We start from the raw sequence: 22,216 nt of genomic DNA, 5'->3' as shown, positions 1-22,216 counted from the left end.
TTTGCGGTGCATACTATTTACCACAAGAGTTTCATATCAAAAACTTAACACTTTGCAGATTCTTTGTCATTCTTCATTTCTTCTTTAGTGATTGAAATGATTGTTTAATTGTTGATTTGTTTCATGTAGAATTGAATGTGTCAAATTTGCAGATTTTAGTGCTAGGAAAGCTAGAAATTCAAATTTTGCATTCTGAAATCTGGAAAATCTGCGACCAATTAAGTGAGCCCGGGCCTGTACTGAATCCATTCCGTTTTGGTACCATCGGTACCAATTTAAAAAAAAATCAAAATCCTTGCCCGGCCCGTCCTGAAATATACTTTCGGTACCCGATCGGTATTAGTAGATACCCGGCCCTGCCCAGCCCTACAAATTTGTGAAGGGCCCGATCCATCCCATCTAATCTTTAGGGCCCAAAGTAGTCATGGTAGGACAAGGGTTGGACGATCATCTGTTAGAGCCGAGCAAGCCCATTCACACAGCTATTCAAACTTGGCCCAAGTTAATCCATATCCCACACGTACACCACAAACCTGGCCTCTTTTATAAAATATAAAATTATTCAAAAGATGATAAGAACAGAAGTAATTTAAAAAAAAAAAAAAACAGAAGTTTTTCAAGCGTTACGACGTCGTTGGGCGTAAGCGTCTCCACATAAGGCTTCGTTCTTCGTCTAAAGCCCCTTTGTTTCCAATTTCAAAATAAACCTCGGAACAAGATTTCAAAGCCGTCGTGTCCGCCGCCGTCTTCTTCATCTAGCAACTCCTCTAATCCTGAAAATTGTAACCTGTAAGTGTCTATTTAACTTTTTCAATTGGATACAAATTTGGAAGAAAAAAAAAATTAGGGTTTAGCTGGGTTTAAATCGTTCAATTCGTCCTTAATTTGGGGATTATCTAGGCTATTCTTACTTCCATGTTGACTTAATCTGCTCTAGTCGTTAAAATTTATATGCTTTTTCTTTCCTGCTGTTGAATCTTTAGTTCAGTGTCTGTGCATTGTTAAAATTTTAGGGTTTATACTTGTTTACAGGTGCGAAAATCGTTCGCAATGGGCTCTTACAAGGACGCTGACCCTGCCCTAGGGTACCTAACCCGAAAGGATACGGAGGTCAAGCTACCACGGCCGACTAGGGTTAAGAATAAGACACCAGCCCCTGTTCAGATTACCGCCGAGCAAATCCTCCGGGAGGCTCGCGAGCGGCAGGAGGCCGAAATCCGGCCTCCCAAGCAGAAAATCACTGACCCATCTGAGCTTGCGGATTATCGTCTGCGAAAACGAAAGGAATTTGAGGATTTAATTCGGAGAGTGCGGTGGAATGTGAGTGTTTGGATCAAGTATGCGCAGTGGGAGGAGTCCCAGAAGGACTTCAAGCGTGCACGGTCTGTTTGGGAGCGTGCCCTTGAGGTGGATTATCGGAATCATACGCTATGGCTCAAGTATGCGGAGGTGGAGATGAAGAACAAGTTCATTAATCATGCTAGGAATGTCTGGGACCGTGCTGTCCAGCTCTTGCCTAGAGTGGACCAGCTCTGGTACAAGTACATTCACATGGAGGAGATGATTGGGAATGTGGCTGGTGCTCGGCAAATTTTCGAGAGGTGGATGACTTGGATGCCGGACCAGCAAGGCTGGCTATCCTTCATCAAATTTGAGCTTCGGTATAATGAAGTTGAGCGTGCTAGAGCGATTTTCGAGCGGTTTGTACAATGTCATCCGAAAGTTGCAGCTTGGATTCGGTTTGCCAAATTTGAGATGAAGAATGGTGATGTTGCGAGGGCGAGGAATGTGTATGAGAGGGCAGTGGAGAAGTTAGCTGATGATGAGGAGGCTGAGCAGCTGTTTGTGGCTTTCGCTGAATTTGAAGAGCGGTGCAAAGAGACCGAGCGAGCTCGGTGTATCTATAAATTTGCACTGGATCACATACCCAAAGGAAGAGCTGAGGACTTGTATAAGAAGTTTGTATCTTTTGAGAAGCAATATGGCGATAGAGAAGGGATTGAGGATGCCATTGTGGGAAAGAGGAGGTTTCAGTATGAGGATGAGGTTAGGAAGAATCCTCTTAATTACGACTCTTGGTTTGATTATATAAGGCTGGAAGAGAGTGCAGGGAATAAGGACAGAATCAGAGAGGTTTATGAGCGAGCTGTTGCTAATGTTCCTCCTGCTCCTGAGAAGCGGTATTGGCAGCGATATATTTATCTGTGGTATGTGGCATAATTAGCATTTGTTAATTAGTGATTATGTTCATGCTATTAATTTAATGTGGCTTCATTTGATTTGAATCACTATTGCTCATTGTTGTATAAAAGTAATTGTTGTTGATTGTTTGTTTCATGTTTCATGTCAGGATTAATTATGCACTTTACGAGGAACTTGATACTGGTGATGTGGAACGTACACGAGATGTCTATAGGTATGCTTCATTCGTTAACTCTGGTTTGTTGATGTACATGATCTTTTCTTTATTCTGTAACTTGCTATAATTTTCTTTAGCAACTGTTTAAGTCAACAAGGATAGGTGGATAGCTCAACCCAGAAAAAGCCATAAGTATATTCTAAAGCCTGTCATCATCCCATAGTGTTACTTGCACATATATGAATACAGCATACAATTCAAGTATATATGTGTGTGTGTGTATCATTACTACATAGAGAAAGAAAAAGAAGACAAATCTAATCTAATGATCATTAGAAGCACAGTGTGCATCCGTTTTCATTGTCACCATCAGATCCAGTACTGAACACTTGAAAGAAAACATCCAGAGAATAAAGCTTATCAAACGTAAAGTTGATTCCACACTTAGTCCTGACCCCAACCCTTGCACACTCTCCGAGCCTGAACCTGGAAGTGGAGTAATGGGACACTTTGGGAGGAAGTTGTTATATTTAGGTGTTTTGTTATCAGTAGCCAGAGCTACCCGCTGATGGGTACTCTGGGTACTGGTGACAGCACCAGATATTTGTCAGTAGCATACTTCAGCTTGTTGTTGTATGCGAAAGCGAGTGCTCTGTTTCTTTTAATCATTTTGGTCTTGAGTACATGAGCAGCTGCAGTGCAGTAGTACTGATTAAAGGTTTGAAATATTTGTTTATATATGCTTGAAAAATGAACCTAAAGAGGAAAATTCATATATATTTAAGTAACTAGGGTATATATCTGTCTCTTTGTTGTAATTGTATAATTTGCTTTGTTTGTAATGACAGTATGAGGGCTCATGAGCTTGGCCTTTTTGTAGTAAATTATTATTTCTTGTAAGGACTTTGGCCAGATCCATAATGAGCTTGTATGTTTCCAGGGAGTGCCTTAAATTGATTCCTCATGAGAAATTTTCATTTGCAAAAATATGGCTTCTTGCTGCTCAGTTTGAGATACGGCAGCTAAATCTCACGGGTGCACGCCAGATTCTTGGTACTGCAATAGGCAAGGCACCAAAAGATAAGGTAACATATGGTTAGCAATGTTGATGCTTACTTTAACACAATTCCATTTATCAGTGAATACACATTAACTGTCACATATGCTTCCTCTTAACAGATTTTCAAGAAGTATATTGAGATTGAGCTGCAACTTGCAAATATAGATCGTTGTCGGAAGTTATATGAAAAGTATCTAGAGTGGGCACCACACAATTGCTATGCATGGAGCAAGTATGCAGAGTTAGAGAAATCTTTGGGTGAGACAGAACGAGCAAGGGCCCTTTTTGAACTCGCCATCAGCCAATTAGAACTTGACATGCCTGAATTGTTATGGAAGGTACATTCACACAACAGCCCCATTGCTAAACAGAAATTAGATAAAACTCTAAATTGCTTGGATCTGAATCATCTGTCTTTATGATGTTTCGTTAATATAATATTCCATGCTTGTTTTTTGATATGAAATATTCCATGCTTGTTAGTTGCATGAATTCTATGTATCTTTGTGGTATAACGGTTGACTTTTAAAACTTGAATTGGAATAGATAATGGAAACAACCTCATCCTAGGCCTATTGTGTGTTCACTTTGTTGTCTTGTGGAAGTACATTATAGATTGGTTTGTTGCTTCCAGTTATCTTTTGAAACAAGTTAAACAACTGTCAGGATTCCAGATACTGAATATAGGTATTGACCAAGAAAGCTTTGAAATAATTTTTTTGTTTACTAAAGGTAGAGATTGTTGGTAGATTAAAGGTTAAGATGGGATGCTAGCGTGAAATGGTAGGTGTGACATCATTGATCGTGGGTTTCTCCAGTCAATGATGAAGATGTGTAATCCTCATTCTAATTTCCTGAAAGAAAACAGAGAGAGAGAGGAGAAGAGAAAAAAAAGGAGGAGGAGGAGGAGGGGGTTAAAATGTACCGAGCCAACAGTAAACCAAACCCATACCCAACAGTTGATGTTGGGACAATGGAATTTGGTCATCATTGACCAGTTTTTGACAGTTTTTTTTAGCATAGCCTGATGCAATGTATCTGCTGTTTAACCACATTACTAGTGCCATGGGATCAAATTACTCTCGAAGACCTATAGTGCAATAGTAAAAGCATTAGGCTTCAGACTACTGCTACTGGCTTTAGTAGCATATGTTAATGTGAATTGTAGTCTTTTTCTTTGATAATTGTATCGTCCTGTAAAGATTATTTTGAATGGTAAAGAGAAAACAAGTTAAAAAAAGTATAAAATGGTGTTTTTGATGAGAGGACAGACAATGAGAATTAGAATACATCTGTGGCGTATTGGTCTCAATGTATAAGTACTTTTTGAGAAGGACTGGCATTGGTGCTTTTAAGTTTTATGGTTTGATGTATCAAAATTTGTTTTGATAAATGTGTCTTTCCTGATTCCTGATTTTGATTGATAACAGGCATACATCGACTTTGAACTGTCAGAATTTGAGTTTGATAGAACCAGACAACTTTATGAGAGACTCCTAGACCGGACAAAACATCTAAAGGTGTGGATCAGTTATGCAAAATTTGAGGCATCCGCTATGGTGGGGGGAAATGACGAGGATTCAGATTTGGCAGAAGCTCCTTCCGAGGATGATATAATTGAAGAGAAGAAACAATGTATTGAGCGTGCTAGAAGTAAGCAGTTTCTAATAATGTTATATAGTTTATTGTTTTGAATCTATTGTTCAGTTCATCTTTGTCTCCTTAACAAGTCCTCACCTTTATTTTCTGTTTATCTGTGCATCAGGGGTTTTTGAGAAAGCTCTTAACTATTTTAGAACTTCAGCACCTGAATTGAAGGAAGAAAGAGGTATGTTGCTAGAAGAATGGTTTAATATGGAGGCTAGCTTTGGGGATCTGGGTGATACTAGCCTAGTTCAATCTAAGCTGCCAAAGAAACTGAAGAAGAGGAGGGCAATAGTAACCGAAGACGGTCCTGCAGGGTATGTTACCAAACTTGCATGCTTCTAAGTTCTCACATTTTTTTTCTTCTCTTTTTATAATAATATATATATATATATCTCATGACCGTCTTGGTCTAGAGAATCTGTCTGTCAACTGCAAAATGAGTTTTGTTTTTTTATCGTGCCCATTTGATAAGCTATTATTGGTTCCTTCTTTGCATATGTTGACAAAATCTATATCCGCAGGTACGAGGAATACATTGATTACCTGTTCCCAGAAGAAAGTCAGACGACAAATCTCAAGATTTTGGAAGCTGCCTACAAGTGGAAGAAGCAAAAAGTTTCTTCTGATGAGGATTAGAAGTTTTTGCACTATTTTTGTACTGTGTAAGTGTAAATACAGAGAAGGGTTTTCCTTTACCATCCTTCTGATCTGGTCGGTGATGACTTTTTTGAACTAGAATCTTCTATGAACATGTTCTCACACCTAGTACCTCCTGTATGTTGTACAATGCGTTGGAAATGATTAGTGTCTTGATTCTTGCAAAAAGCATTGGTCATGGTTTGTAAACATGGGAATTGTGAAAGTTGTACTTGTTATTTAATGGTGCTGATGAAATTTATTCGTAGTATTTTACCAAATCATTGCAGAATTATATTGAAAGTTTGGAGCAGGATCACGGCTCAGCGTAGCAATTCTCCTACACAAGGACCATATTACAATATTTGTTCGAATAGAAGTCGGTAGTCAATCTCTCTGAAAAGAATCCTTGTTTGGAAGATTGGCTACATGATTAGTGGTTACAGGAGAAAAGAGTCGGTGTGTAATGATATCATTGGCTTTGTCTTCCACTTACAAAAAGGGCCATCATCCAAATTTGGGGAAGAGATCATGCTCGACGGAATGAATTTTGTTTTCAATGGTCCCAGAAGAGGTGTTCCTTTCCTATTGAGCCTGACATTTTAGACCCTATAAGGCTATAACAGATGTTGATATTTAAACTAAAAAAATAGATAGAATATGGATCATGTCCACATGATTGTTATTAGGGAGAATGTATCCATCAAATCTCATTTAATCCAGGATGCTAATCCATGCCCATGTGTTCCACGCACGTACACTTGCTCACTGTCTCTTTGTGTCAATTTGTTCCAAATTTTCTTCTAGCTTTATTAAAGCTTTATTAAAATCTGTGTAGGATCATTCATAGAAATGCCCAACTAGCCAAACTGAAAGCTGCTTCAAAGGTGATCCAGATGTGTTTATATTCAGCTTGGACTTTCCACTGTTAGCCTAATGAAAACAGCACCATATACATTGAACCATCTTTCTGTGACATTAGATAGGCTCGAGAAAACCTTGACGTGAGCCGAAGTAGTGAGAGTGGAAAACTGAGTTAGGATTAGACTCGTTCAAGGGTTTAATCAGAGTTATGATTAGTATTATATTAAAATGACCATCTATATGTCCAGGTACATGGGCAAGTCTGGAACTTATGGACTTGAATGGCAGAGTTAAACATCTATATGAAACAAACTTTGGCACACTACTCCATCATATATAATTGGCGGTGTTAGCAACGGAGATTTACTAACACCGTTGATTTGCTTGTTTGCAAGATTTATTCTTGTTGTCATTAACTCATTATGCAAACGAGCAATTCTAGTTTTAGTTAATTTGATTCATGATATCTGTTGTAAAATTAAGGCCTCGTTTGGTTCGCAGAAAGTAAGCATCAGGAAAGGAAAGCTGTTCCTTTCCTGTGTTTGGGATGCAAAAGGAAATGAAATACTTTCCTGAAGCAAGGGAAAATAGGGGGGAAAATGGTTCCTTCCATACTCCAAATGAATCACTTTCCCCTCTTTTCTCCTTGCATTTATTACTCACTATGTTTTCCATTAATTACATACTTTTTAACAACTTTCCGGATAACTTTCCTTACATTACCAAACATCGGAATAGAAAGTTCTTCGGAAAGTTCATTTCTCTTCCCATGGGAAAGACAAATGAACTACTTTCCTTTCCGCGAACCAAACAAGGCCTAATAGTATAATGTCTTCTAAATATGTTACGATGGAAACTTATGGTTTTCAAAAGAAAAAGGGTCATTATGAATGTATTCTAGTTTTTCATTCATAAAATTCATATGTGCACTAAAATGCATAAAATCACATTAAAAATAATAAAAAATAAAAAAACTTTTGAAATAGTATAGAAATGAACCTTATAAAAGAAGAAGGCGGGAACTGTGGCACGTGGCATTCGGAGAATGAGCACCAGATAATGCCAAGTGTATAATAACCCATCACGCTATTTTGGTCCCAACTCCCGAAACAAAGATAATCTCATGTTACCAAAAATGAAAGAAACGAGAAACTGATCTTAGACGTAAATAGTAGTTTGATGGGGGTTTTAGAAAACAAAAAACAGAAGCGCCAACATTTCCTTTTATCCCCAAAACAGTAAATAGAAACCAAAAAAGAAAAAAACTACTATTTCTTTCAGGGACCGGAATGAAACCACAAAACAGAACCCAGGATAGAATCAAAGTAATTACTAATATCCCTACCCCTCTATCTTTTTTTACCTCTCAAGAACCCATCTTTACTGCAATTGGAATGTGAAAAATGGCGTTCGGTTTGCAGGTAATTTCTCCTTTTTACTGCTTGAAGGAATGTAATTATTAATGCTCCAATAACAGAGTTTCTTCTGCTGATTTCCTTGATTGATTGCCTTAACTAGCTCAAAGTTTGTTCCTTTTGATCCTGTAATTGCATATACCAATCAAATAGGATGTCAGCAAAAATCATTGTTTGCTTTGTCTCATTTGATACAATCAAACTTGCTACAATTTAGGAAAAGTTATATTTTTTTCCTTTTTTTTTTCTTCTTCATAGGAAACTATTTGGGATTGAATATCTTCTTCTCTGTCCAAGCTGGAAAGATTCCAACATTGTATTCAAAGCTTTACATGGAAAAGGGGATCAGTCCTTTTGATTTGGTAATGGCCAGGTAGGAGGTGTCACTTTTCTATATGTAAAATTCAGGGGGAAAGCATTTTTGTCTTAAATTTTGTAACTGCAAAAAGTCTTCAATTGCTGTCTTTTTCCATGTCGATGAGGTTGACATCCCAGACCTAATTCTTCTCAACCATATGAAAATGAAAACAGTTACATAGGGACCCTTATTATTCTGCTCCATCAGCAATGTCAAATTCTGTCTTAAATTTATGAACTCTTGTTTGTGTACATAGTACTTACCCTAGAAGTTGGCTAATTTTATTCAAAAAAAAGAAGCTGGCTAATTTATATGCTAACCACATTAAGTCTCATGATTTCGCTTAATTAATGGTTTAACAACATTACATGTTTGGTGGTCATTCAGAAATAAAAAATTACTCTCCCTTTAAGATACTAAAATGGCTCAATGACATGGTTTTTGTTTTGTTCTTGTTATTTAGTCTTCAATCTTAATTTTTTCTTTAACTTTTATTTCCTATTATGACATGCATACTATGATACCATCATTGTGTTTGCCTACTCCAGTGGGAGAAATTGATTATAGCTTGCAGTTTGATGAGCCTGAAACTTAAATGCAACACCTATCTGATTCAATGGTTATAATCACAATGACATAATATTATCGAAGTAAGATCTATCAAACTCATCACAACTGTTCTCTGTGGAACTGTCAATCTTATTCTCTAGTGACATGTTTTCGCATGAGCATTCTGTTTCTGAGCTTTTCATCACAGAATAAGAGAATTTTCTTTCTTAAACTTTCCCTCTTTGTTTAATGAGACTTTGCTTTGTATTAGAGGCAAATAATGAGCATAAAGAGTTATAATAGAAGCTTCAGAATATCTTTTTCTTCCTAGATTCAAACTCATCGTTGTCCATTTGAATGTGTAGTTATGCTAGAAGTTCCAGTAGACAATGTAATTTTGCTTGTTCAATTTTCAGATCTTCGGTATTGCCAAGCTCAAGATGAAAGTGCCTTGTGTTGATGTGTTGCTAATCACAAGTATTTGCTGAAAATTCTTCAAGATAGAGATGATTAAGCATCGCTGGAGGGAGCTAGCAAAGTCCTTTGGGGATCATGTTGATCCTGATAAAACTGAACAGTTGAAGAGGACTAAATCAGGTACAAGTTTTCTCCCTTCAACTTTAGTCTTTTGAATATATAACCTGGTTGTGAACGATTTGATATATGGAGGCCAAAAGAATGAAGTTCAAAAATTTGATGCATGTTTCATTCTCGTGTACACTGCAATGTATAACTAGTACCAAGAAAGCTTCTGCAATCCCATTGAAGAATACTTATAATTGCTGAAATCATTTTCTTTTGTTCTAGTTGAATGTGGTCTCTGCTTGTTTCCATTTTCTTTTGGTAGTTATGATGGCTTTTGTCAATGATATTTTGGTTGATGCCTAGGGAAACTTTATATCGTGCTTACCATTTAGCATAATGTTGAAATTTCAGTCTTGATCACTGCCTGTTACAGAACTATGCCTTTTGATATACCATATCTTACAGTTGCCACTTCACTTTATGTTGTAAGTTATCTTATTTGGAAATTATATTTTATCTGCAGATATTGAAAATAATGTGACAAGGATCTTCAAGCTTATAAAAAGTGAAGACCTCGGAAAGAAAGATGGGAACCGAAGAGATTCAAAGAATGAGAGTGAACTTGTTGGACTCATTGAGAATTTCTACCAACAGTACCAGTCACTCTATGCATTGTATGATCATCTAATAGGAGAGTCAGGAAGAATAGTTCGGAGAAGAAAAGTGAGAACAGGCTCTTCTCCCTTGTCTCCCTCCAGCTCCGGCTCAGACTCTGAGTATTTTTCCTCAGACGAAATTGACAATAATAATGTCAAGCCGGAAAATCATGAGCATCAGAAGATGGCAGACAGCGGTAATCATGACCTTAAAACCGAGAATTTGGGTCTGAAGCAACTATCGTTGTCTAGGAGTTCTAGTGAAGGAAAGGACGCAATAAATACAGAATATTTGGCAGCACTGCAAAAAGTACATGCAGATATTACAAATGAAGATCGCAGGAATGAAGTGGATGAAAGAGTAAAGGAACTTTCAGCTCTTGTTGAGGCGCATGAACATCACGGGCCTCAATCATCAGCTAGGGTGAAAGAGTTAGAGGCTCAGTTAGCTGGCTTCAAAACTGATTTGGAGTCATTTTGCAGCCAGAAAAGAGATTTGGAAGCATGGAAAGAAGACAGAGTTGCTGAAGCTAAACAGCTAGGAGATAAAAACATAGGTCTCCATGCCCGGATTTTGGAACTCGAGTTAGTTTTAAAAGAAAAAAATGATGAAATATCTGATCTCGTGAAGAAACTCGAAAATGAGAGTAGTTCAACACCGAAAGTTGCATATTTGATGGCACAGACCAGCAATCTGCAACTGGAAGTTGAGTCATTGCACGCTCAAAAAGGGGAAATGGAAGAAAGAATGGCTACTGTGAAAACTGAATCATCGGATCAAGTTGAGGAACTCACAGATAAGATCAATGCAATGAAGCAGGAATTAGAGACCCTGCGCTGGGAGAGAGCCGAAACAGGAGTGCAACTAGATAGGAAGAATAAAGAAATCTCCCAGGAACTGCACCAGATAGAAACTTTGAAGGAGGAACTGAAAAGAAAAGATGTAGCTGAAAAGAAAATATCAGAAGAAAGACAACGTTTTCTTAAGCAGGTGAAGGATATGGAATTAGAAGTGGACTCTCTACGCAGCCACAAAAAGAATTTGGAAAAGCAAAAAAGAAGTAAAATGCATGAGGCAGATAAGCTGAGAAGGGAAAGTGAGGGTCTGCGTGCTAAGATAGTCAACTTGGAGAAAACTTTGTCCCAGAGAGGGGAGGAGGTTTCTGCTCTTCGTAAAGAATGTGAGGATGGAAAGAATGAAGCTTCTACTCAACTTATGACTTTGACGACAGAAGTCAGCAGTTTGAAACAGGAGTTGGATTCTGTAAAGCTCCAGAAGAGCCAGCTAGAATTGCAGTGTGAGAAAGAGAACAAGGAATGGTTGAAAAGACTAACTGAGATGGAAAATGAAACCGAAAAGAAAATGCTGGAAGAAAGACAGCGGTTTCTTGATCAGATAAAGGACATGGAAAGGGAAGTGGACTCTCTATGCAGCCAAAAGACCAATTTGAAAAATCAGATAACAAGTAAAATCCATGACACTGATATGCTGCAGCGTGAAAATGAGGGTCTAAATGCTAGAATTTTTGAGTTGGAGAAGACATTGACCGAGAGAGGGGATGAGGTTGAAGCTCTTCATAGAGAATGCGAGGATGGACACAAGGAAGCTGCTAATAAACTTATGGCCTTAACAACACAGGTAAGCGATTTGAAACAAGAGTTGGATACCTTGACCAAGAAAAGCCAGATGGAGTTACAGAGTGAGACAGAGAACAAAGAATATAAGGAAAGACAGACACAGATGGAAGGAAAGATTGCTGATCAGCAGAGAGTTATTAAGGAACAGGAAGATACTATCAAGAAGATCACTAAGGAGTATAAAAACGCTAAAATGTGGTTTCCTGAATCCAAGCTAAATCTGCAGCTTGCCGAAAGAAAGATGGAAGAATTGGCAAAAAAGCACCGCGTACAGTTTGAAGACAATGTCCGGCTCTTATACCAGAGAATCCGGGTGGCAGAACATATACACAATGACACAAAAGAGAGCTACTGGAGAATGAAAGAGGAGTGTGAGAAAGAAACTAGAGAGATCAGAGAAAAGCTTGCATTTTACGAAAATCCACTCAAAAAGATGAAGGAGGTATCCGAGACAGCAAAGAGAACTCTGAACCGATTGGATAGGGTGGCATGTAGGTTTGATAAGGAGCACAGCAACTTTTTGAACAACATATCCAGAATGTCTGATGAGGTTCAGGTTGCAAAAAGTTGGGTTACAGGGGCAACCGACGAGATCAAACGGCTGAAGCGTCATGCCGATTGCTTGGCTACTCAGCTGGATGAAAAGGAAGAACAGGAGAGTTTGTTAAGGGAGAAAGTTTGGAAGTTAGAGGCAATGGCAAGTAAGGAAGCCGGAGAGAAGCTGAACTTAATGAAAAACTTTAGCCAACTCGAGAAGCAGGTAGCGAAAATGGAGAAGACAATAAAGGAGAGGGATGAAGACCTGTTGAGTCTTGGTGAGGAGAAGAGGGAGGTCATAAGGCAGCTATGTATCTTAATTGATCATCACCGAATCCGCTATGATGATCTTAAGGAAGTGATAACAAAGAGGCCTGGTAGATCCAGTACTGTAAATTAGGCCTGCAATGGCCATTGTTGTGATATTTTTGTGCAGCATTACCCAAATCTTGTTCAATTTATTCATTCATTTTTTTTTCTTCAAAAGATTCTCAGTTAACTGTAATGGGAATTCATCCATTTCTGAATTTCACTTCTGTATTTGTTTTCTGGCCAATGAAGAGGTTATAGGCTAAATAGTAGGGATGTGTTATTGGAAGTTCTAAGGATTTTTTGACTCTAACAAATGGACAAACGCCATGTCCAAATAGTAAATCAAAGACTATTTCTCATATCATTGTCAAACATAATCATTTCTATTCTTCAAATTTGTCTTGTGAGGCCATTTACGTTTGTAAAACAGTGACAACTGATTTTAATTTGATTGAGGGTCAATTCTGTTCCTAGAAAAGAAAAGGAAAAAAAATCACTGTTTTCAAACTAAAATTGCCGAAACTTTCGTGTTGAGGTGACATTTTTCTTACATTTGTGGACTCTTAAGGGAAAAATAATAATAATTGGACCATGATATTAAAATTTATACAGGTAGTTCGAAGTCTTAATCGTCTTCACTTATAATAACCTCGAGAAATTGAGGGAGTTTGTAGTTTTTGGCAATTAGAGACATTTACGTCTACACCGAAGGAAACTTATCAAATTCGGCGGATTTTTATCTCATCAACAAAAGTTGATAAGTTTGAATTGATGTACATTTTTTCTTTTAGAATTGTTAACCCTCTTAAAAAGTCAATCTAAACCATTTTACGAGTGTTAATAACAACTTAACTCTCTTTCATTCCATGTTTTATCTACTTGGTAGTTGGAACCCTCCGTCAGACCAAATTATGGATATAGACCTCAATTGAACTATGTTTGTTCCGAATCATAGGTGCTTTCGTTTTTAGTTTTAAGGATGAGCGGTTATATAGATTATAGATAGTAAATAGTTATTGTTTTAAAGAAATTTGAAAGTGGATTTGCCAGTAAGCAGGACGATCATTATGCGTCAACTTAGAAACTCATAATAATATAACGTCTCATTCTATTTAGCATTTGCAAACGAACTTCGATACAGTATAGGATAACTATGTCGACTCTAGAAACTTGAGCATGTTATAGCGAAGAAACCGACCATGCTTATCAAATCTTACTCGAACAAACTTAGATAAGAAGAAAAAATCTGACCTCACCCAGCCGCCGTTGCCATAACCGTTTGTTAGATTAGATGACGTCCAAAAGGGAACAAGATTTAAAACCTCCTTCAATCCTGCATTTCCTGCAATTATTGCTCCCAATGAATCCAAGCTGTGACATAATAGAAATAGAAAAAGAAAAAAAATCATAAATGGGACAACGAAAACAACAAGCGCGGGAAATTTGACCTCATGGGCCACGCTCAAAGCACCCCAATAATTCATCCATAATATCGCGATAAAATCACCGAGCTGCGATATTTTGACCGCTAACAAACGAGAAATTGAAAGGCAACTGCGCCTTGATGCCAGCCAGAATGTGGCAAAACGGCAATTAAACAGTAAACCCAGGGGCAATTTAGGAAACCAAACCAAGATTCCACCTTTACAATTTGAAGCTACCACTGGCGTACCCCAGTCACTTTGATTCAGCGCTTCTCTCTCATCCAAACAAAACAAAACCTCTTTTCATTTCCAGAAATTTTATTTTCCTCTCTCTCTCTCTCTGACGCTCTCGCTGATCGGAGAGTCGAGTCTCCGGTGAGCTTCGATCGTCGTCCGGTTCGGAAAAACACTTGAGACTTTCAGTAATTTCCAAGGTAATCAATCAAAATCTCTCAGACTCTTCCAATTCTGCTCTCTGTCACTGTTTATACTTGAATTTGCTTCACTAGTTTTCGCTTCCGCTTCCTGATCGGATCAACATCCTCTTATCTATGCATGCGTAATTTTTCTTACCTAGTTCTCTAAAATCTGATCCGACTTGAATCCGGTCCTGAATTTGTTCAGTTCTCTTTTGGATCAGCCTAGTTCTCAGATTGAATTGAAACTTTTGGTTTATCTTTTCGGTTAAATTTCAGTCCCTATGTTCATAACTGAGATTTTTTTTTTTTTTTTTACCTTTGTGTTTTTTGGCAGCTTGGTTGGTAAGATTGAGGCTGTAATTCTGGGGGAAGCTTCCTGAGGACGACTTAAAGGTAAATAAATATTCTTCCAAACTTGACTGTCAGCTGGTGCTGAAGGTTGTAGTGGTATTGAGCGTAATTTGTTTGATATGTGAGGGTAACAGTTGGAATAGAGAAAGTATATTCTGGTTAATATATTCCAAAATTAGGGACAAATTGTCTGGCTTTTAGTTTGTGCGTGAAGGAAATAATAACAAAAAGAGACAGCTCATATTTTTTTAGTTCCTTTTTAAATTTCGGGGGACTGTGATGACCAGCTCATTTGTTTTGTTTTTTTTTTTTTAAAACTTTTTAGGTATGTTATAGCTGTCCTTTCTGGATCCTAAATCGGCTTGTAACAAAGATGACGTGGCGTCATTATTTGGAGTTCTGCCAATTAGGATGCAATTAATATTATTTATTAACACCTAGAGTGGCCCTTAATAATTAGGACAATTATAGAAGTGCAACTATTCAATGTGATTATAGAAAAATGAGGGATCCAACATTTCGTATATAGGAGGGAAATGGGAGAAGGACGAAGGTTTAATTGTATGCGGCGTATACCTAATGTCGATAATTTCCATGTACATTTATGAAAATCAATATTATTTATAAAGATGAGGCAGCTAATTAGGGAGAATGCTAACAATTATTCGTAAGCAGCTAATCTACATTAACTTGTTCTCAAAGATGGAAATGAATAATATTTTGAAAGTTTTCATCTGTTTTGCATGTTTGGCCTTGCTGGTAAGAAAACAAGTATACATGAGCTGATGTTCTGTATGAAGATAGGTTTCATTTAATATTTAATTTTTTTGCTTACAAGGAAATTTCAGCCTAGGATTTATCCTTTCATTTTATGCTATGCTCATTAGTACTAAAACTTTATATTCCAATCGATCCATGCTAAAGTGTGCCTTAACTGAAGTGGGATAAATGCCAGCTTATACTTTCCAGTTTAACCTTGTAACTTGACCCAGGCCCAGCCCTGAATTCCTTTGTTATCAAATCCTTTTGGGTAGCTTTCAGTCCATATATTATTACACTATCCGCTTTCAATCCATACCGAAGGGTAGCTTTCATCATCTCAGCTGAGTTCATTATATATGCCAATAAGCTTATTCTTTCACGATGTCTGAAAAGGAGTTTTTCATTGTTATTTATTTATTTTAACTTTATTTTTTTAGTGTGTTTCAGACTTGGAGCAGGAGATGGATATACGCTCACCTTGACTCACATCTAAGAGGGAAGTTCGGTAATAACATGATGACAAAACACCGCTTTCGGGAGTCTATTAAGTCCTTGTTTGGAAGTCACATCGATGCAGAGAAGGATGAACAGCTCAAAGGGACTAAAATAGGTAAACTTTCTTTACAGAATTCTTTGCAAGTTTTGAGAACCACATTACAGCCTTAAACAACTTCTTACTGCAGATATGGAGGACAAAGTGAACAGAATATTGAAGCTTCTAAAAGATGAAGATCTTGAAGAAAAAGATTCCAACCCGGTGGAGAACTCCAAAAAGGAACCTCTTGCAGAGCTAATTCAGGATTTCCACAAACAATACCAATCCCTCTATGCAGAATATGATCATCTAACAGGAGTGCTAAAGAAAAAAATGCGTGGCAAGCAAGATAAGGATAACAGTTCTTCATCGAGCTCAGAGTCTGATTCAGAATATTCTTCAAATGACAAGAAAAGTAAGAATGGACTACTGGAAGGTGACTATCAGAAAATAGCTGATGTTAAGCAAGAACTCGAATCAGCACATCTAGAAGTTGCTGACCTGAAGAGGAAACTGACGGCTACAATTGAAGAAAAAGAGGCGTTAAACTTGGAATATGCGACAGCTTTGAGCAAGATAGAAGAAACAGAGAAGATTTCCAAAGATTTGAAGACTGAAGCTGAAAGATTAGATGTTGAAAAACTGAAACTTTTGGCTGAGAATAGTGAACTAGATCAAAAACTTGAGACTGGTGGAAAGAAAGAAGCTGAACTGAGTCGAAAAGTGGAAGATTTGGAAAGAGAGAGAGATAATCTGATTAAGGAGAAAGAGACTAGTCTAAGAAGGATTGAAGATGGAGAAAATATTTCAGCAGACTTGAGAAGTTTGGTTGATCACATGAAAGATGAAAAAGTAATCCTCGAGCAACAACTAGAATCTCTTAGAGGGGACATCTCAAATATGAAGCATGAGCTGGAATCTTCAGAGCAGCAAGTGTCAGATTTAAGCAAAGCTAAGGAGGAAGAAACCTTGAAAGTTTTGGAGATCTCAAGTGAGATTCAGCAGGCACAGAATGTGATACAAGAACTCACAGATGAAGCTAGTCAGCTTAAGGAAAAACTCGATCAGAAGGAGCAGGACCTTGAATCTTTGCAAGGTCAGAAAAGAGATTTGGAAGTGAAGTTTGAGAGCAAAGAAAAGCAACTGGCAGAGGAGAATGCAGGTTTACAAGCTCAAATTTCAGAACTCGAATCAATGTCTAAAGAGAGAGAAGCTGAACTTTCTGTTCTCACGAAGAAATTTGAGGAGACCAACAATGAACATAGTCAGGTACGGGAGCAATTAGGTCAGAGGGAAATGGAGTATTCAACTCTGTCTGAGAGGCACAAGCTGCATGAGAACGAAACATTGGCGCAAATAAAGGGATTGGAGGAAAAAGTGTCAGAGCTGAAATCGGCCCTCGAATCTTTGCAAGGCGAGAAAAGAAATATGGAAGTGAAGTTTGAAAGCAAAGAAAAGCAACTGGCAGAGGAGAATGCAGGTTTACAAGCTCAAATTTCAGAACTCGAATCAATGTCAAAAGAGAGAGAAGCTGAACTTTCTGCTCTCACGAAGAAATTTGAGGAGACCAATAATGAACATAGTCAGGTGCGGGAGCAATTAGGTCAGAGGGAACTGGAGTATTCAACTCTGTCTGAGAAGCATACGCTGCATGAGAACGAAACATTGGCGCAAATAAAGGGATTGGAGGAAAAAGTGACAGAGCTGAAATCTGACCTCAAATTTTTGCAAGGCGAGAAAAGAGATGTGGAAGTGAAGTTTGAGTGCAAAGAAAAGCAACTGGCAGAGGAGAATGCAGGTTTACAAGCTCAAATTTCCGAACTCGAATCAATGTCAAAAGAGAGAGAAGCTGAACTTTTTGCTCTCACAAAGAAACTTGAGGAGACCAATAATGAACATAGTCAGGTACGGGAGCAATTAGGTCAGAGGGAAATGGAGTATTCAACTCTGTCTGAGAAGCATACGCTGCATGAGAACGAAACATTGGCGCAAATAAAGGGATTGGAGGAAAAAGTGTCAGAGCTGAAATCGGCCCTCGAGTCATTGCAAGGCGAGAAAAGAGATATTGAAGTGAAGTTTGAAAGCAAAGAAAAGCAACTGGCAGGGGAGAATGCAGGCTTACAAGCTCAAATTTCAGAACTTGAATCAATGTCAAAAGAGAGAGAAGCTGACCTTTCTGCTCTCACAAAGAAACTTGAGGAGACCAATAATGAACATAGTCAGGTACGGAAGCAATTAGGTCAGAGGGAAATGGAGTATTCAACTCTGTCTGAGAAGCATACGCTGCATGAGAACGAAACATTGGCGCAAATAAAGGGATTGGAGGAAAAAGTGTCAGAGCTGAAATCGGCCCTCGAGTCATTGCAAGGCGAGAAAAGAGATATTGAAGTGAAGTTTGAAAGCAAAGAAAAGCAACTGGCAGAGGAGAATGCAGGCTTACAAGCTCAAATTTCAGAACTCGAATCAATGTCAAAAGAGAGAGAAGCTGAACTTTCTGCTCTCACAAAGAAACTTGAGGAGACCAATAATGAACATAGTCAGGTACGGGAGCAATTAGGTCAGAGGGAAATGGAGTATTCAACTCTGTCTGAGAAGCATACGCTGCATGAGAACGAAACATTGGCGCAAATAAAGGGATTGGAGGAAAAAGTGTCAGAGCTGAAATCGGCCCTCGAGTCATTGCAAGGCGAGAAAAGAGATATTGAAGTGAAGTTTGAAAGCAAAGAAAAGCAACTGGTGGAGGAGAATGCAGGTTTACAAGCTCAAATTTCAGAACTCGAATCAATGTCAAAAGAGAGAGAAGCTGAACTTTCTGCTCTCACAAAGAAACTTGAGGAAACCAATAATGAACATGGTCAGGTACGGGAGCAATTAGGTCAGAGGGAACTGGAGTATTCAACTCTGTCTGAGAAGCATACGCTGCATGAGAACGAAACATTGGCACAAATAAAGGGATTGGAGGGAAAAGTGACAGAGCTGAAATCTGACCTCGAATTTTTGCAAGGCGAGAAAAGAGATGTGGAAGTGAAGTTTGAGAGCAAAGAAAAGCAACTGGCAGAGGAGAATGCAGGTTTACAAGCTCAAATTTCAGAACTCGAATCAATGTCAAAAGAGAGAGAAGCTGAACTTTCTGCTCTGACAAAGAAACTTCAGGATAGCAATGATGAATCATCGTCTACTGTAGCAGATTTGACAGCACAGATCAACAATCTGCTAGCAGACTTAAGTTCTGTGCGCCGTGAGAAAGTTGAATTGGAGGAAAATATGGCATCTAAAAGTGATGAAGCATCAATTCAGGTCAAGGGCTTAATGGAACAGATAAATGTATTGCAGCAGCAATTGGAGTCCCTACACAGCCAGAAAGCTGAATTGCAAGTGCAGCTTGAGAATAAAACTCAAGAAATTTCAGAGTACTTGATCCAGGTACAAATTCTGAATGAAGAGATAGCAAACAAGACGACGGATCATCAGAAGATTCTGGAAGAGAAAGAGATTTTGATAGCAGAAATGAAAGATCTTAAGCTAAAAGTGGAATCCATGCAGAATCAGAAGAATGAACTTGAAGAGGATATCAGAACGAAAATCCTAGAGCATGATCAGTTGAGAGCAGAAATGTTGGAGCTAAAGGATCAATTTTCTGTATTTGAGAAGGCAATAGCACAAAGAGAGCTAGAATTCTCCTCTCTCCAAGAGAAACATGAAAGTGGACAGAACGAAGCCTCTGCTCAAGTAGTGGCCCTTGTGGCACAGGTTAACGGTCTACAAGAAGAGTTGGAGTCATTGCAAACCCAGAACAAGCAAATGGAGTTGCAGTTTGAGAGGGAAAAACAAGAACTTCTAGAGAGCTTGACACAGTTGCAAACTGATAAGATCGAGTTAACGAGCAAGATCACTGATCTTCAGAGACTGCTTAATGAACAGGAGGATTTATACACCAAGTTAAATGAGGAACATAAACAGCTTGAAGGTAAGTGTCAGGACTATGAGGTTAGCATTGAATCCAAAGATCAGATAATAGCTGATTTGGAACAAATGTCTGAAGACCTGAAAAGAGACCTTGAAGAAAAAGGTGATGAACTTGGTTCTTTGGTAGAGAAATCTCGCAATACTGAAGTTAAGCTCCGTCTGTCAAACCAGAAGCTCCGGGTTACAGAGCAAGTACTGGCCGAGAAGGAACACAACTTCAGAATTGCTGAGCTGAAATTCCAAGAAGAACAAAGAGTGCTCGAAGACAGGATTGCTGCATTGTCTGGTATAATCTCTGCAAACAATGAAGCTTATCAGAGAAACATCAACTGTATTTCAGACAATGTGAACAGTTCTTTGACTGCACTGGAATCTGTGATTAAGAAATTTGTGGATGACTATGCGAAGTATGAGAAGTGTATTGCTGAAACGTCGGAGCAGCTTCAGACTGCAAAGAAATGGGTTGCGGAAACAAATGATGAGAGAGAGAAGTTGAAGAGGGAGGTGGGGGCCCTAAGCAAACAACTGCAAGATAAAAAAGCGGAAGCATTGGTGTTTAGAGAGAGGGTTGAGAAGTTGGAGACAGAGGCGAGCAAGGAACAAGTGGAGAAGGGGGGTCTGATCAAAGCTGTGAATCAGCTTGAAAAGAAGGTAGAGGAGTTGAAGCAGATTGTGGAAGAGAAGAACAAGGGCATATTGGGTCTGGGAGAGGAGAAGCGGGAAGCCATAAGGCAGCTGTGCATATGGATCGAGTATCATCAGAGTCGCTATGATCATCTCAAGGAGGTGCTTTTAAAGATGGCTCCAAGAGGCCAGAGGAGGGTCTAGTCAGTGGTTGTTTCATCATTTGATCATATTTTTTTCCTCATTGCAGTAAGACCATTTGTCTTGCCTTCGTCTTGCATTACTTTTGTTGATTCTTTCTTTTTTGGAGGCTAGTGTTGATAGAACGTAATAGGTAAAGTTTGAATGCATCAGTATGCACATGAATTTGGTTGTAAATTCTGCTTTTTTTTTACTTGTCCATTATTTCAGGCATGTATAAAAATGCAGATCAGTCCCTCTTTTGATTCTCTGTCAGTTCCTAGTATTGTTAAAGTACCAAGTGTACCATACAGATGGATTTTCTATTTAAAGCTTTATAGACATCGTATAGAAGAAGATGGTAGTTCTAAAGTACCCCTTGAACAATATTCTTAGCCATTTTGATCGCATTAACTATCAATGCCGTGGGAAAGACCGGAACATTTACATTTGGATTTCTTGATTTAACCCGAGATTGTTTGGATCACATGACAAGAATTCATTAATACACAAGAGCTTTTGAGAAAGCAAAGGCTGATGATTATCATACATCATAAAGCATAAAATAAAACCTGACCATATTTGAAAATTGTTAATAAATATGACTTCAGCTAATGTAATTTGAAACTGTAGACATAACATTCCAAACACAAGAAAAATAGTCAATGAAGTTCATCTCTTCTCTGTTACATTGAACGTAATTCTTTCATCATGATAGGAGCATTTTAATGTGATATTTTAATAGTTAATTCCTCACATTTTGCTTAGTTAATTCCTTAACGAATCGATTTTTAACTCAATTTCTATTTTCTTAGGTACATTGGAGTAAATGATGGTGAAATGAGCATTATGTCCAGACTTACCTACAAATGGTGGAGATAAAATTGAAGTAAATGAGTAGGAAATCCATCATCATCATCACCCAAAAATATTCCATGTTTTAGGGTGTAATCATCATGTTTTCTCCATCATTTCTCACACTAATCCACCATCATCATCACCCAAAAACATTCCATGTTTTAGGGTGTAATCATCATGTTTTCTCCATCATTTCTCACACTAATCCACCATCATTATCACCCAAAAACATTCCATGTTTTAGGGTGTAATCATCATGTTTTCTCCATCATTACTCACACTAATTTACTCCATCTTTTCCAATTTCACTCTTCTTTCTCTTCCCTATATAAACACCTTCTCCTCTCACTCTAAAAAAAATTCCTTCATCCATTCCATCTTCTTTGTCTCTCCATTTCCTTTCCATTTTCTCTCCATTCTCTAGTTGCAAAGTTCTGCGTTTTCAAGCAAGGAGAGGAAGAAGAAGAAGGAGCCGTGAAGATCATATCCTCCATCATCCACCTTGAAGGCTTGCTTCCAAGATTCAAGATTCAACCATCTA

General features: G+C 38.2%; 3 protein-coding genes across 7 annotated transcripts; all 3 read left to right on the top strand.

Annotated features, from left to right (window-relative positions):
• Positions 1-625: 625 nt before the first annotated feature.
• Positions 626-5,973, top strand: LOC112177202 (crooked neck-like protein 1). The gene is made up of 8 exons (XM_024315462.2): positions 626-789; positions 1,033-2,207; positions 2,351-2,416; positions 3,300-3,444; positions 3,539-3,757; positions 4,850-5,072; positions 5,185-5,380; positions 5,588-5,973. The coding sequence occupies exons 2-8, from the start codon at positions 1,051-1,053 to the stop codon at positions 5,700-5,702; spliced, it is 2,121 nt and encodes a 706-aa protein (XP_024171230.1). The 5' UTR covers positions 626-789; positions 1,033-1,050; the 3' UTR covers positions 5,703-5,973.
• Positions 5,974-7,836: 1,863 nt separating this feature from the next.
• Positions 7,837-12,823, top strand: LOC112176764 (COP1-interactive protein 1). Of its 2 annotated transcripts, XM_040510526.1 has the most exons (4): positions 7,848-7,987; positions 8,240-8,354; positions 9,305-9,485; positions 9,937-12,823. In XM_040510526.1, exons 3-4 carry the CDS (start codon positions 9,395-9,397, stop codon positions 12,642-12,644), a joined length of 2,799 nt encoding a protein of 932 aa, XP_040366460.1. In that variant the 5' UTR covers positions 7,848-7,987; positions 8,240-8,354; positions 9,305-9,394; the 3' UTR covers positions 12,645-12,823. The 2 variants fall into 2 exon arrangements, with proteins under 2 accessions (XP_024170601.1, XP_040366460.1); XM_024314833.2 differs by lacking the exon at positions 8,240-8,354 and having other exon boundaries at positions 7,837-7,987.
• A 1,399-nt stretch (positions 12,824-14,222) lies between these two features.
• LOC112176763 (COP1-interactive protein 1) lies at positions 14,223-21,128 on the top strand. Of its 4 annotated transcripts, none has more exons than XM_024314831.2 (5): positions 14,223-14,414; positions 14,734-14,792; positions 15,743-15,834; positions 15,960-16,122; positions 16,196-21,128. In XM_024314831.2, exons 4-5 carry the CDS (start codon positions 16,026-16,028, stop codon positions 20,839-20,841), a joined length of 4,743 nt encoding a protein of 1,580 aa, XP_024170599.1. In that variant the 5' UTR covers positions 14,223-14,414; positions 14,734-14,792; positions 15,743-15,834; positions 15,960-16,025; the 3' UTR covers positions 20,842-21,128. The 4 variants fall into 4 exon arrangements, with proteins under 4 accessions (XP_024170599.1, XP_040367031.1, XP_024170596.1 ...); XM_040511097.1 differs by having other exon boundaries at positions 15,950-16,122; XM_024314828.2 differs by lacking the exon at positions 15,743-15,834.
• The last annotated feature ends 1,088 nt before the right edge of the window (positions 21,129-22,216 follow it).

This window comes from Rosa chinensis, chromosome 7 (genome assembly GCF_002994745.2).
Source record: "Rosa chinensis cultivar Old Blush chromosome 7, RchiOBHm-V2, whole genome shotgun sequence".
Classification (NCBI taxonomy): Eukaryota; Viridiplantae; Streptophyta; class Magnoliopsida; order Rosales; family Rosaceae; genus Rosa; species Rosa chinensis.
Note: the sequence above shows the minus strand (reverse complement) of the source record. Positions and strands in the feature narration are given on the sequence as shown.